Source organism: Cucumis melo, chromosome 11 (genome assembly GCF_025177605.1).
Source record: "Cucumis melo cultivar AY chromosome 11, USDA_Cmelo_AY_1.0, whole genome shotgun sequence".
Lineage (NCBI taxonomy): Eukaryota > Viridiplantae > Streptophyta > Magnoliopsida > Cucurbitales > Cucurbitaceae > Cucumis > Cucumis melo.
The window spans coordinates 6,839,231-6,853,115 of NC_066867.1; the positions used below are offsets into that span (position 1 = coordinate 6,839,231).

At 38.4% G+C, this 13,885-nt stretch overlaps 1 protein-coding gene and 1 long non-coding RNA gene across 2 annotated transcripts; one reads left to right on the forward strand and one right to left on the reverse strand.

The window, feature by feature from the left end:
- Nucleotides 1-3,118: 3,118 nt before the first annotated feature.
- On the forward strand, nt 3,119-4,883 carry LOC103498446 (uncharacterized). Its single transcript, XM_051079115.1, has 3 exons — nt 3,119-4,078; nt 4,170-4,463; nt 4,584-4,883. Exons 1-3 carry the CDS (start codon nt 3,119-3,121, stop codon nt 4,881-4,883), a joined length of 1,554 nt encoding a protein of 517 aa, XP_050935072.1.
- A 6,279-nt stretch (nt 4,884-11,162) lies between these two features.
- LOC127143899 (uncharacterized) lies at nt 11,163-11,554 on the reverse strand. Its single transcript, XR_007815471.1, has 3 exons — nt 11,516-11,554; nt 11,323-11,418; nt 11,163-11,233 (listed from the first exon to the last, which is right to left on the reverse strand). It is a non-coding gene; the product is annotated as an uncharacterized LOC127143899 (long non-coding RNA).
- Between the last annotated feature and the right edge of the window lie 2,331 nt (nt 11,555-13,885).

Sequence of the window (13,885 nt, forward strand, 5' to 3'; positions counted from 1 at the left end):
ATTTCTCAGCGGAACAAGGCTGTCAGACAACTGCTATCACTGGGATGCAGAGGTGACCTTATGCAACCTATCAAAAGTGGAAGAAGCTGGACTCTGGCACAAACGACTTGGACACCTTAGTGGTTCTACTATCTCCAAGGTCGCTAAAGCTGATGCCATCATCGGCCTTCCCCCGCTATCATTCTTGTCACTAGAAAGCTATTCGGAGTGTCCAGCTGGTAAGCAAGTCAAGTCTGTGCACAAGCCTGTAAATATCTCTTCGACGTCCCATGTTCTAGAACTTCTTCATATAGACCCAATGGGGCCCATGCAAACAGAAAGCTTGGGAAGAAAACGGTTGCAGTAGTGTGTGTAGATGATTTCTCCCGCTACACCAAGATAAAGTTTATCCTTGACAAGTCGGAAACCTTTAAGACATGTCAAATCCTGTTCACTCAACTCCAAAGAGAGAAAAATACTGGCATTGGCCGAATACGAACTGATCATGGGCGTGAATTTGAGAATCAGCACCTTTCTAAGTTCTGTGATAATGAAGGCATCTTTCACGAGTTCTCTACCCCTTTAACACCACAGCAAAATGGAGTTGGAGAGAGAAGGAACCAAACCTTACAGAAGATGGCCTGAGTGATGATCCATGCAAAACACCTACCAATCCAATTATGGGCTGAAGCTCTAAACACTGCATGTCATATACATAACAGAGTCCTTCTCCGTCCAGGGACCACTACTACCTCATATGAGCTGTGGAAAGGTAGAAAACCAAATGTGAAGTATTTTCACATCTTTGGCAGCATGTGCTTTATCTTGAGTGATAGGGATCATCGCAGAAAGTGGGACTCAAAGTCTGACCGTGGAATATTTCTGGGATATTCTGTTAACAGCCGAGCCTATAGAGTCTACAACCAGCGTTCCAAAACAGTAATGGAATCCATTAACGTCATTATTGATGACCTTGGTAAGGAACCCAACAGAAATCTTGATGATGAAGATGAGGTTTTCTGGAATTCCCTTTTTCATAAACCTACTGAAGGAGAATTAGATTCGACGGCCCGCATTAATGAAACAACATACTTACCCTCTCATCTCGGTTCAAGAAGAAGTGACATGTCAACACCCTCTACATCAACAATTCACACTGACATACGTGAAGCATTAATATTTGCAAGGCAGCACACTCTAGAGCAAACTGCGGGTGCAACTGATTCTTCAAAGTGTAACCTAATACCTCCTACGCATATAGCTAAAAACCATCCCTCCAGCTTCATTAATGGAGATATTCACAGTGGAATCATTACTCGGAAGAAGGAAAGGAAAGATTATGCGAAAATGGTTGCTAATGTGTGCTACACATCTTCACTAGAACCGACTACGGTCTCTGCAGTACTTTCCGACGAACACTGGATCTTGGCTATGCAGGAAGAGCTTCTCCAGTTTGAAAGAAACCAAGTATGGGAATTAGTACCTAAGCCACCTTATGCTAACATAATTGGTACCAAATGGATCTTTAAGAACAAAACAGATGAAGAAGGTAGAGTTATCCGTAATAAAGCTAGACTGGTTGCTTAAGGATACTCTCAAATAGAAGGTCTGGATTTTGGAGAAACATTTATCCCAGTTGCCAGATTAGAAGCCATCCGACTACTGCTAAGCTACACATGTTTCCGGAGGTTCAAACTGTTCCAAATGGATGTAAAGAGCGCGTTCCTAAATGGGTACTTGTCTGAGGAAGTATATGTGGCCCAGCCAAAAGGATTTGTTGATCCAACACATCAGGATCATGTTTACAAACTTCGAAAGGCACTCTATAGACTTAAACAAGCTCCTAGAGCTTGGTATGAGAGACTCTCCACGTACCTGTTACAACAAGAATATCATAGGGGCAGTGCAGATCAAACTATGTTTATATATCGTCAAGGCACTGACTTTCTGATCGTTCAGATCTATGTTGACGACATTATATTTGGTGGTACGTCCTCAGTCTATGTTGAGCAGTTTGTTGCCCAGATGAAGGGAGAATTCAAAATGAGCATGGTTGGGGAACTAACCTTCTTCCTAGGGTTTCAAATTAACCAAGAAAATACAGGGATCTTTTTCTCTCAAGAAAAATATGCAAAGAACCTTATATTTAAGTTTGGAATGGATAAGGCCAGACTTAGAACGCCCGCTGCTACACATCTGAAAATGACTAAGGACACAAATGGTGAAAAAGTTGATACAAACCTATACCGAAGCATAATTGGGAGCTTACTCTATCTAACAGCCAGCAGACCGGATATAGCCTTCGCAGTAGAAGTTTATGCTCGATATCAGGCTGACCTGCGCACGTCACATCTTCACAGTGCAAAATGAATACTCAAATATATATTAGGTACATTTAACTATGGTATTTGGTATACTTATGACACAACTGGTACTCTTGTTGGCTACTGTGATGCAGACTGGGCAGGGTGCACAGATGATAGGAAGAGCACTTCTTGAGGGTGCTTCTTCTTAGGGAATAATGTAGCTGCTTGGTTCAGCAAGAAACAAAACAGTGTCTTCCTCTCAACAGCCGAGGCTGAATACATTGCTGCAGGGAGTAGCTGCTCTCAACTGTTGTGGATGAAACAAATGCTTGATGAATATGGGATAAATCAATCTTCCATGATACTCTACTGTGATAATCTGAGCGCAATAAGCATCTCCAAAAATCCAGTTCAACATAGTCGAACAAAGCACATAGACATCCGACATCATTTTATTCGAGAACTTGTTGAAGCCAATATTATAAGATTAGAACATGTTCAAAGTGCCTTTCAGCTAGTGGACATATTCACCAAGCCTCTTGATGTTGCAACATTTGAAGGACTGAGGGCCAGTGTTGGAGTTTGTCAACGACCCACATGAAAATTAGTAGGTCAGGGGCCCAAATTATTTCCCTTAAGTACATATTGGGCCTCATATAGTACGTTCAGCCCATTTGAATTACCTACCCCTCAAGCTTCAAATTTAAAAATACACCGGGTTCCGCGCAACAAAGTGATATATCTCTTAATATTCCTGACTTTTCTCTAGTTTGTTGGGATTCGTCTCTGCAGATTCTCCAACGCCTTGCCTATATTAATGATTCTTACTCAGAATGGTCACCACTCGATTCAAGAAGTATTCATCCGGTATCTCCTCCTCCAAAATCCCTTCGACTTCTTGCAGTTCAGAAGCAATGGATCCCACAGCTCCGAAGTCGACAACTTCCTCAAAAGAGAAACGGTACAAAGGAATTCCGTCTAAGCATCCGTATAAGAAGGTACGCAAATCCATTCCGTCGGGTGAGTACAGTACGATTTCCAGTCCTGCACATAGCTCCTATGCAGAGCGATCGGCAAATCCTCCGTCGCCAGTTACAGTTAAGGAAGAAGTTCTTGAATTCTCCTCACCCCAGAGTGTTCGTCGTTCTGTATCTTCGTCAGTTCCAAAGTCGCTCTCGAGGCCTGAACCGAGGGTTTCTGTGAAAACTGTGGTATTAGACTCTGACTCATCAGACAGTGACGACAATGTGATCCTATCTACTCTTCTTCACCGAACAAGAAGCGCTCGTAGCAATCAAACTACCTCTCCCGCTAAACCTCAGGCAAGTGGTGGTGTGTCTCCTAAGGTAGCGCTGCCTCGACCTAGTGAGCATACTAAGTACTCCGGTACTCCATCATCCCAGGCCTCTCCCAAGACTGCTCCACCCGGTGAAGCGGATGTTGAAGATGATGATTCAGATGATGAAGACTATGCTCCAGGGACAGAAGAAAAGACAGAGACGGAAACCACGTCCACGTCGACTGAAAACCATAGTGCATCTCCTGAAAAGGACCCATCTGATCACCGATCAACTGAAGAATCGGGCGAGTCCTCAATCCCTAGGTCAACTGAAGGACCAAGTGAGTTTTCAACCCCTGTGTCCACTTTTCACTCTGAGGAAGGAGCACACAAATGGAAATATGTGGTTAAACGGCAAATTGCGGATGAGGCTAATATTGCTGACCGATACAACTTTTCCCCGGCCATACTAGAACTGATACGCAATGTCGGACATATTTGTACTGTCTTTGAGGTTGGTTCATTTTATCCACGACTCATGAGGGAGCTGATAATAAATTTTACCCTCAGACTTCAATGATCCAAGTGCCAACGAGTATCAAAAGGTACATATTCGTGGTGTGTGCTTCAACGTGTCTCCTGAGCTTTTGAACTCTTATCTTGGTATCACTCTGCCTGCTGATTATGCGGTTTCGTATCCCACTCCTGAACGACTGGCTGAGGAACTTATGGGTGAAACATTCCTTGTATGGCCAGTTGATGGGCAGCTATCAGTTGCCTCTCTAACGGTTAAGTATTCAATTCTTCATCAAATTGGGATCTCTAATTGGATTCCGTCTACGCATGCCTCCACTATTTCGACATCGCTGGGTCACTTTGTCTACCTTGTGTGCACTAGGGTAAAAGTGAACGTTGGAGAATTCATCTTCAATCATCTTCTGCGACATGTCGACACGTTTGCCATCCACATTCCAATCTGCTTCTCGCGAATTTTAAGTCGCTTTATTCTGGCTTAGCAGTCAACCATTCTGACTCCTCTGGATATTGTAGGTTCAGCACCTCGGGTTATACCGCTCAGTATGCACCTGTTTCAAGGGACTCACTTTCAGGATGTTGCTACTGAGTTTGACAATGCTCCAGGCGGAACCAGTACTCCTGCTGCCTCACAACCTGCGGTTGACCATCCTGTGACTCTCTCTGTATCACTTGCCAATCGGCTGCTGCAAGCCCTTATTGCTGAATCTCGTGCTCTCACCCGTCAAATAAGTGAGCTAACTGATCGCCGCATTGTATTGGATGCTGTCATCCATGACCTTTGACGTGCGGCCTTTAGAACTACCCCTCCTCCATCTGATTAAAATGCTATGGCTTTGATTTTGCATTCAAGTAGGGGGAGTTAAGATTGGTTGATTGGTTGATTGATTAATTTTGACGTAGTTGGAGTTGGCTTTCGTTGTTTGTTTTGTGAATAACAGTTTCTTTTTTTTTTTTTTTTGCTATTTCAGTAGACTCAGCAGTCTTTGTCTTTTGCCACATCAGTAGATTCGCTAGTTTTTCTTTCATTGCATTCTTAGAATGGTTCAGTTGATTTAGGTTAGGAGGTCACAGCTCTAACTGTTATATCAGTGTACAGCTGTTTTCTGTTATTCTCTCCATTAATGAAATATGTGCTTTTCTTTAATCTGGGTACTATGTCCTCTGATTTCGACACTCGGGAAGTTAGTTAATCTGGGTGCTTGACTCCAGAAATAAAAGTCAGTTGTACCAAGGGGGAGTCTGTTAAGCAAACTGGACCCACATGATGATTTCTCCTAACAACCAGCTTAAGATTCTCCCTTTAAAAATAGGATTCTGTTGAACTAACAAAGTGGACCCAAGTGGTTAAGATTTGCTAAATTAGTTACTTCCTACGGAAGCATCATCAAGTACAAATAGTGGAGTGTACTAAGCTTCTGGTTGCAGTTTTTGATCGAACTCTGAATACAAAGTAATGTAGATAGAGAAGCTCTACATAGTCGACGTTGAAAACACCCTCAACCTATGCCACCATTGAGGGGGAGCTTTATGGTGTTTATTATATAGTTATGATCATTATGATATTTCATAATTTAATTCTGTGTTGAACAATTCGAAAAACAGCACAGAAGCTAAGGATCATAGTGCTGTTTCTTTAGTCATAACTATGCATTCAACTGTCATTGTAGTTGTTACTAATACAAGTCTCTATCTCGGGCGAATTGTCCTCCAGATGTAGATGTGTATTCATCGAATTGGGTTAACAAACCTCGTGTGTTGAATTGCCTGTTTATCCCCCTTGCACTCTACTCTTAACATAACTGAAACTACATCTGTTGCTTATCTCGACCGCTGTTCATATTTCATGGTCAAATATCAATTTACATATCCTCAAACTCTGAGGGACAGGATGTACTGAAATTAAAAGCACTCAATGATTGCTTTCTTGGACTTAGAATTTAATAAACTTTGTTGTTATTTGTGTTTATTGATGAACTTTCATGTTCGATCTGAAAGAATCAAGCATTTGAATCAAAATTGGTTAATTTCGAGGAGGCTAGTTTTAGGCCTCTCTTATACTAAGGCCTCCACCGGGAGTCATATTCTTGCAAGAGACAACAAAAAATGAAGCACCAGAAAAGTTGATGAACGAGGAGATCTTCACCGGATGTAGTACCAAGTTAGCTTGAGGACGAGAATAGTCAAGAACCCAACTTGCATCTTTCTCCCTACTCTTCTTTTTTCCCTATAGAACATTATGAATTTTTTATGGTTGTACTGTAGGCAGGAGTATGAGTTGTGTTCTTAAAGGTTTTTTTTTCAATTTAGTTTTGGGATTGTGAAAACTATTCTCGTTGAATTCTTAGTTTGGATTAATAATGCATAAACTATTTTAGCCTGCTTGTGTTTAACACAATTGACTGCTACTGGAATGTTTTTTTACTTAGTGTCTTGCTTGAGGGAAATGTTAGGTCTCAGATCTAGCATATTAAAAACTGTTAATCTATTATCATAAAAGTGATCACTACAAGAAATCTGGCCTTTAATGTCGGGTGGAAAAAATGAAAAATGGGCTTTAATGTCGGTTTTCAAAAGGCGGACGTTTAATGTCGGTTTTAAACCGACATTAAAGAAGGAGCTTTAATGTCGGTTTACAACCGACATTAAACGACCACCTTTTGAAAACCAACATTAAAGCCCCTTTGTAATTTTTTTTATTTTTTTAATTTGGTAAAAAATCAAGTTTTCCTCTCTCTTACTTTACTAATCTTTCCCACGCATCTTTTCCTTTCTCTCTAGTTTTTCAATTTCCTTTCCTTCTCTTCTCAATTGCGCATCTCACACCCTCGGAGAAAAACAGATGCGGCCACACCAATCGTGCCCAAACCTCGTTACCACCGTCCTCTTATACAATCCTCACCACCATCGTGCTCAGTCTTCACCACCATCCACGAATCTCCAACTCTGAAGACCACTACCAAGATCTGACTAACCAAGTCGCGCGACCACCATTGCACCTCTTTCCCTAACCACACGATTTTTCTTCCACTTTTTGTCGATTTCTTTCATTCTCTTCTCAATCTCATCTCACTTTATTTCCTTTCTTCTTCGAATAGTCGTCGCCATCACCACTAGAAGAAATCTCTCGTGCCCAACCCATGCTTAGTCGTCATTGAATCCAATATTGTCGTCCCTCGTTCCAAGTTCGTACCTTGTCATTGTTGAACAATCCTTCTTCAACCACCGTCAGGTAAGTCATTTTATTTGAACACTGCGTCTGTACCTAGTTGTTGCAACCACTGTGCCCAGTTGCATTTGTCTCATAAGCCCAAATTTGGTCTACTCGTGGCCAGATCTACATTCGAAGCCCCAGCCATTGAACGCCTTGAACGATTCCGAAGTTGGCAATGTGAGTTTCACTTGCTCACTATGTAACTTCAAAAATTTCTTATATTTCTTGCTACTTTTTAAAATGCTTTTGTACAGTATAATAAATAGAAAGATTCATGCATTTGAAATGTGGAGAGTGAGAAGTTGAGTGATAAAGCAAATTTGTGGAACTTCAAACTACATAAGCAATTCTATGTAACGTCGCTTTCTAAAATGAAATCTGACCCCTCTACATATTGTTCTTATATTTATTTTTCCTTCCACACGCACACAATCTACTTAATAAAATTCCTCATTAGGTTGTTACATCTTTTTATTCTATTTTGTTAGTAGTGTACGTAAATTGTTTTATAACTTATCCCTAGTTGGTTGGCAATGAACGTGAATCATTTGACTTTTATCATAATCAACGACACTTGACTCTAATTAAAAATTTGATCTTCATACTCACAACTATTGTACTAAACAAACAAATAAGGAGGAAAAGTGAAAAAAAAAAAGGCCGGTGGTTAAGAATTGTCATTTTGTTTGCACAAACAAATCATTAAGTTTCTCAATAACTGTAAGAGAAAAGCATAGAGCCAAATTAGCTGAAAAATAGTCTATTTCATTGTTCTCGGAAAATGTTGCTTATTGTAGAAATAGGGCGGCAGTGTTAATTTCACTTGGTCGGCTAGGTGAGGTAGTGAAAGAGTGTAAGGAAGTAGTGAAGCTGTTTATGATGCTTGGATATATGGAATTCTAAGGAGATAAGGTTTTCTTTTTTCTTGGAAGTCGATTTGATGATTTGTTTATGTAGTTAAAATCTGCATGGTTTCTGTTATTGGCATTGGTGCTGATTACTTCGATATTTAGGAACATTGGTAGATTCATGGTTAATTTGTACTACTTTTTACATCATTTTTTTGGCACTTGTTTTATTAACATCTTTCCTTAGATCAGTAAAGGCCACTTGAATTCTGTTATTTTGAAGTTTGATTGTCAAATAAGTGAGGAAAGAGTCTCAAAATGACCAGATTATGCTCTTTGTTTGACTTAGAACTTTGAGGAAGTTGTGGTACGATTCATAAGCGAATGTCAAAAATAGTAAAATGACGATGGAGCTCTTGTAGTTGAAAGCCGTAAACAATTGATTTTCCAACCAAGGTAACACATCTAGGAGGGCAGAGTTAAAAAATCACTTTTTTCATAGATATTTTTGTGGGCATCTAAGGTAATTCAATCATTTCATTGTATGTCCAAAGCTCTTATTAATATTTAGTTCTTTGCTTCTCTAATATAAAAAATTCTCTTATCCTACAATTTTCTTCATTTGCAGTTTTGTTCTTGACTGTGGTGGGGTGAGGTGAATGTGGGCTGGGGTGAGATGGGTTTGTTGGAGATTAGTGAAATGGTTTAAATTAGTTTGAGCAAGCTATTAGAAGTTTTATTTGGTGAGCCGTTGTATAGTCACTACTACAAATTTGGGTTTCAACGACGCAAAATATGTGTCATAAAGAGTTTCAACGACACACTTTTCGCGTCATTGAAGCCACTGTCAAGAAAAGCTCTTTAACGACACTTTGGAAAATGTGTCGTTAAATATGATTCGATGACACTAAAATTGTGTCATTAATACCTTCACCTTGACGCAATAAATATGTCGCTGTCATCTATAAAACGACACTAATATAGTGTCATTAATACTCTTACATTGACGCAAATTATATGTCACCGTTATCTATACCTTGACAGAAATATATTGTCATTAATACACTTACATTGACGCAAATCAGGTGTCGCCGTTATCTATACCTCGACACTAATATACTGTCATTAATACTCTTACATTGACGTTGTAATTGTGTCACCATTATCTATACATTGACACAAATATATTGTCATTAATACACTTACATTGACGTAAATCAAGTGTCACCGTTATCTATATCTCGACACTAATATACTGTCATTAATACTCTTACATTGACGCTTTAATTGTGTCATTGTTATCTATACCTCGACACGAATATATTGTCATTAATACCCTTATATTGACACTTCAAATGTGTCACCGTTATCTATACCTTGACCCAAATATATTATCATTAATACCTTTATAACGACACTAATATATTGTCATTGTAAATGTTTCGTTACACATAGTTCTTGCCAAGAAATGTGCTTTGACGACACTGTTGCTGTTTACTAAAGGCTTATATGTCGACACATGTTTGGTGTCGTTATTATTCTTTTTCGCAGCACGTATTTCCTGTCATATATTTCTTCTTTCAAAAAATTTAATTACTACATTTTAACATTATGCACATTTGTTTGGAAAAATATTTATATTGATAATAAAAAATGTAATCAAACTAATGTAGGAATGAACTGTAATATATTTCCTGTCGGTAAAGGTTTTCCAATAATCCAAAAGATAAATTAACTGTAATATATGTACGACCTAATCTAATCAAACTAATGTAGGAATGAACTTGATCGATACCATGATCCATCTATTCTTCAATTACCTACAAAGTTGAAGAAAATGAACCTTAGTCAACTTTCATTACGAAAAATGCATAAGCATAAGCATAAGCATAAGCATAAACATTAAGTACATTCCAAATAGGAACTTTTTAACATAAACGTCCAAAGTTCATACAACCAAGGTTCTTTATAAAAGACCCATAAAGAACACAAAAGATAAAAGAAAAACACCGACTACATAAGCATAAGCATAAGCATAAACAGAGAATCAAATAAATATGTTTCAATTCAATCTTTAAAGACCTAACAATATTATGATTTAAATTTAAAACTTAAGCATACACGTATCCTTAGTCCCCCCTTCAAAGTCATTTATAAACTTAAACATTAACTTAGCATCTCACTCACTCCTTCCAAGGTCATTATCAAAAATAAATGTATCACTCCCCTCCCACCCAAGTCATACAACCAAGTTTCTTAGTAAAAGATTCATAAGGGAAGCAAAAAAGAAATAGAAACACCAACTTCATAAGAATAAGCATAATATATAAGTAATGCAATAATTTGTTTTGTTTCATTCTTTACAGACCCAACAATGTTTCAGTTTGCATCAAAGAACAACTTAAGCATAAACATACCCCTAGTCCCGCCCCTCCAAGTCATTTCTAACCTTAGCAACTCACTCCCTCCTTCCAAGGTCATTATTAAACATAAATGTATCCCTCCCCCCCAATTTCCCACTCCCTCACCCCTTCTAAAGTCAAAGTTGATCTTAAACATGAACTTAGCACTCCCACCGTCCCGCTCCCCACTTCCAAGGTCATTAATAAACCTAAACATAGACTTACCTCCTCCATTCCACAAACACCTATGCTATGAATAAAACTTTACAAGTAAACGAAGTGAACGAGAAATTAACAAAACAAAACAATGTCAACACGGTTCCTAAAACATGTGTAAGCAGATTGAACAAAATAGCTAGCTTATCAATGACTACCATAACTGCAGGATAGTCAACACAACTATAAACAGAGATCCAAAGTACATGTCAACATGATTCCTCAAACATATGTCTAAAAATCAACAAAAGAGCATTTCAATGACTACCATAACTGCAGGATAGTCGACGCAACAACACGTGTTGTAATAAAATCCACATAAAAAAGCATATAAAGTTGTCTCGTTTACAAATTTTAACTTTGAGATTAGGAACAAAAAATATATTTGTTAACGAATTCAGCCCACTCCGTTCTTACGACATCTAAATCGTCCTGTGAGTATGTTGAGGTTGATCCTTCCATCTATTCATCATTTAAAAATGATTTAATATGCAACAATTGTACATAACATAAGTAGTTCAAAAAGGTAAAATGAAATACTTACTACTTCAATGATTGTCCTGTTGCTTGACAATATTATATCACGCATGAATCGCATCACATAATACCCGCACTCCACAATGCCACCTTGCTTCGGACACTATCCATCAGAGAAAAAGAACAAAATACCTATGTTACAGTTGCAAAACATAAAGTATGTTTACCTATTTCTTCTACTAAATCCCCACTCCTCATACCTTGATTATCCTCCAAACAGGCTTCTTCTTGTTCGAAATGTTGAAAGCCCTAAGAATGCATATCAAACAACAAAAGCTATACAATCATTGTCTCATATGCAACATATTAACTCATTATTGTTTTATCATAGATAAAAGTTCCAACATACATCCGGACGACATCAGAGGCATAATTGTTAATTCGATTTCTCAAAGGATCCATCCAATATGCAGTGCCTCTTGAAAAATCGATGGCTATTAGACACCAATGGTTTCTATATTGACAGGTAAATGTGAGTTAAACTTAGAATGAAGGTCATATAGTTCATTAGGTGCATTAGCTGAAAAAAGTTTTGCACATACCCTGAATTGTATGAAAACATCAAAATCTGACGATGGTCGGTCCCAAGCAATCTAGCATTCAGGATCTGTGCTCGATCTTCTTTACTTATACCAACTGAAACAGAGCCAGCGTCTGCAAACTTGTAGGATCCCAACGTTCCATTCTCTTCCATCACTTTGTAGAGGTGACTACAAATATGAACAGCATACTCGACTTTACTGCGTGGTACACGTTATTATACTATGTAATTGATGTACAAAAGAGGTAACTTACAACATGAATGCATCAATGCATTGTGTTGATATAGGCTGCATTTGACAAAATTCTTGGAGTGCCTCGAGGAATATGCAACATTTTCGTTCATACCCAAAAACTTTAGCAGGTACGTGAATTTGAATTTTTAACCCAATATAATCAAGTTCCCATAGCAATAATCGTAGTGTAACTGGTGCTCTCTTTGTATTCAGTGTCAACGACGGTAATCACGGATCAGCTTGGTACACGCTTTTCATCTGCCACAAACATAAAATCTCATCCATATGAAATATATTTAAACCAAATCCATTGTGAAAAACACATTACCTTTTTGTCTAGGGGAATGACTAAATGACGAGGCCATAACAACTGTGAACCAACTTCTTGGGAAAGCATAGTCCTACCTTCCCTTGTTGGAACAGGAACGAAGCAATTACCATCGGTAACCATGTCCACTGATACCTTCACGTTGTCACCGTCCATGTAGTAGTCGAAAATAGTTCCAGCACCGACAACATTGTCCTTAGTCCCAATTGCAAGTCGACAAGAAGTGCCATCCTATAATATACAGTGAAAGAAAATATGATCATATTACTATATTGCATCTGAGAAATTGGAAACTATAGGAATCAAATTCATACTGACCTTCACTTTTGTCAAAGTCTCAATCGATGCACAAACATATTTGTTTTCCTCACCAACCTTCGCCGCACATAAGTGTTAATTGATCAGATATTTAATCATTAAAAAAATAACGTTTGAGTTAAAAAAATAAAAGTAGATGCTTTCTACCTTATCTTGTTTTTCTATTGTCAAGTCTTCTAGAACTTGTCTATTTTCTTCTTTTGCGTCATGGTCATTTGCATCATCTGACGTGTCAATGCTTTTAGAAGCCATTTGACTCTTGATCTTGCTCTCGTCAGTTTCTCCCTTTGTGGCCACTTCAGGAACCTTCTTATGCTTCATTAATTATGCTTCCAGTTCTAAGATACGAGCAGCCATTCTCGCTCGCTCTTCAGCATAATCTTCTTCTTTACCGACCTTCTTTCGTTTTTCTCTTGCAGTGTGGAAGTATTTACTTGGTGTGACGTATTGACCCACCCCTCGAATCCTTCCTGGTGGATCATTCCCTTCGATGGCTTGCGATAATATATCACAAGTTACGTTGTCCATTGAATGAGACGCATGTTTTGAAACAAGTAGGTTGTCCTATCATGAAAAGGTTATAGTATTTTTAGTAAGTACAAAAAAAAGTTAAAAAACACCCTTACAAGAGGAAAGTACTTACAATTTTATTGGCCACCTCCTTTGTGTCTATGTCTGGAATCTCTTCATATTTAGTAGTTCGTGCTTTCTTCCATACTAAAGCACGATCAATTAACTCACCATTAGATGTGCTTGCTTTCTGAAAAAGGAAAGAACATTATGATTAGTTATAACGCATTACATGTTGCATTATTCGAACTTATATATACTATTCCTTGCGTACCATCTCTTCGGTAAGGTTTTCATAACCTTTTCGCGACATTCGATGGTTGTACTTGTTGTTCTTTCTCCGCTCACGTCCCTTGTTGCTAACCATCTTCACACATAAACTACATTTTAGTATAATTACTGTCATATATGAATGAAGAGAATGGTGATTATAGTTACCTCAAATTGTTCGGTTAATCTGGAAGCGACAAATATGTTCCAATGCTCACGATCGATGAAAGAGTATTCTGTTGGTGGGTCTTTTAGTTTCTCCAAATCTTTCTTATATGGTAATACATGTTTTGTAGTTAGTGACGACT

What these genes read in the sequence shown, in the direction of transcription:
- LOC103498446 (XM_051079115.1), top strand. Translation starts at nt 3,119, where the DNA reads ATGGTCACCACTCGATTCAAGAAGTATTCATCCGGTATCTCCTCCTCC. An exon ending in ATATTTGTACTGTCTTTGAG is followed by an intron (nt 4,079 to 4,169) that starts GTTGGTTCATTT and finishes GAGTATCAAAAG; the next exon opens with GTACATATTCGTGGTGTGTG. An exon ending in TCTACCTTGTGTGCACTAGG is followed by an intron (nt 4,464 to 4,583) that starts GTAAAAGTGAAC and finishes CTGGCTTAGCAG; the next exon opens with TCAACCATTCTGACTCCTCT.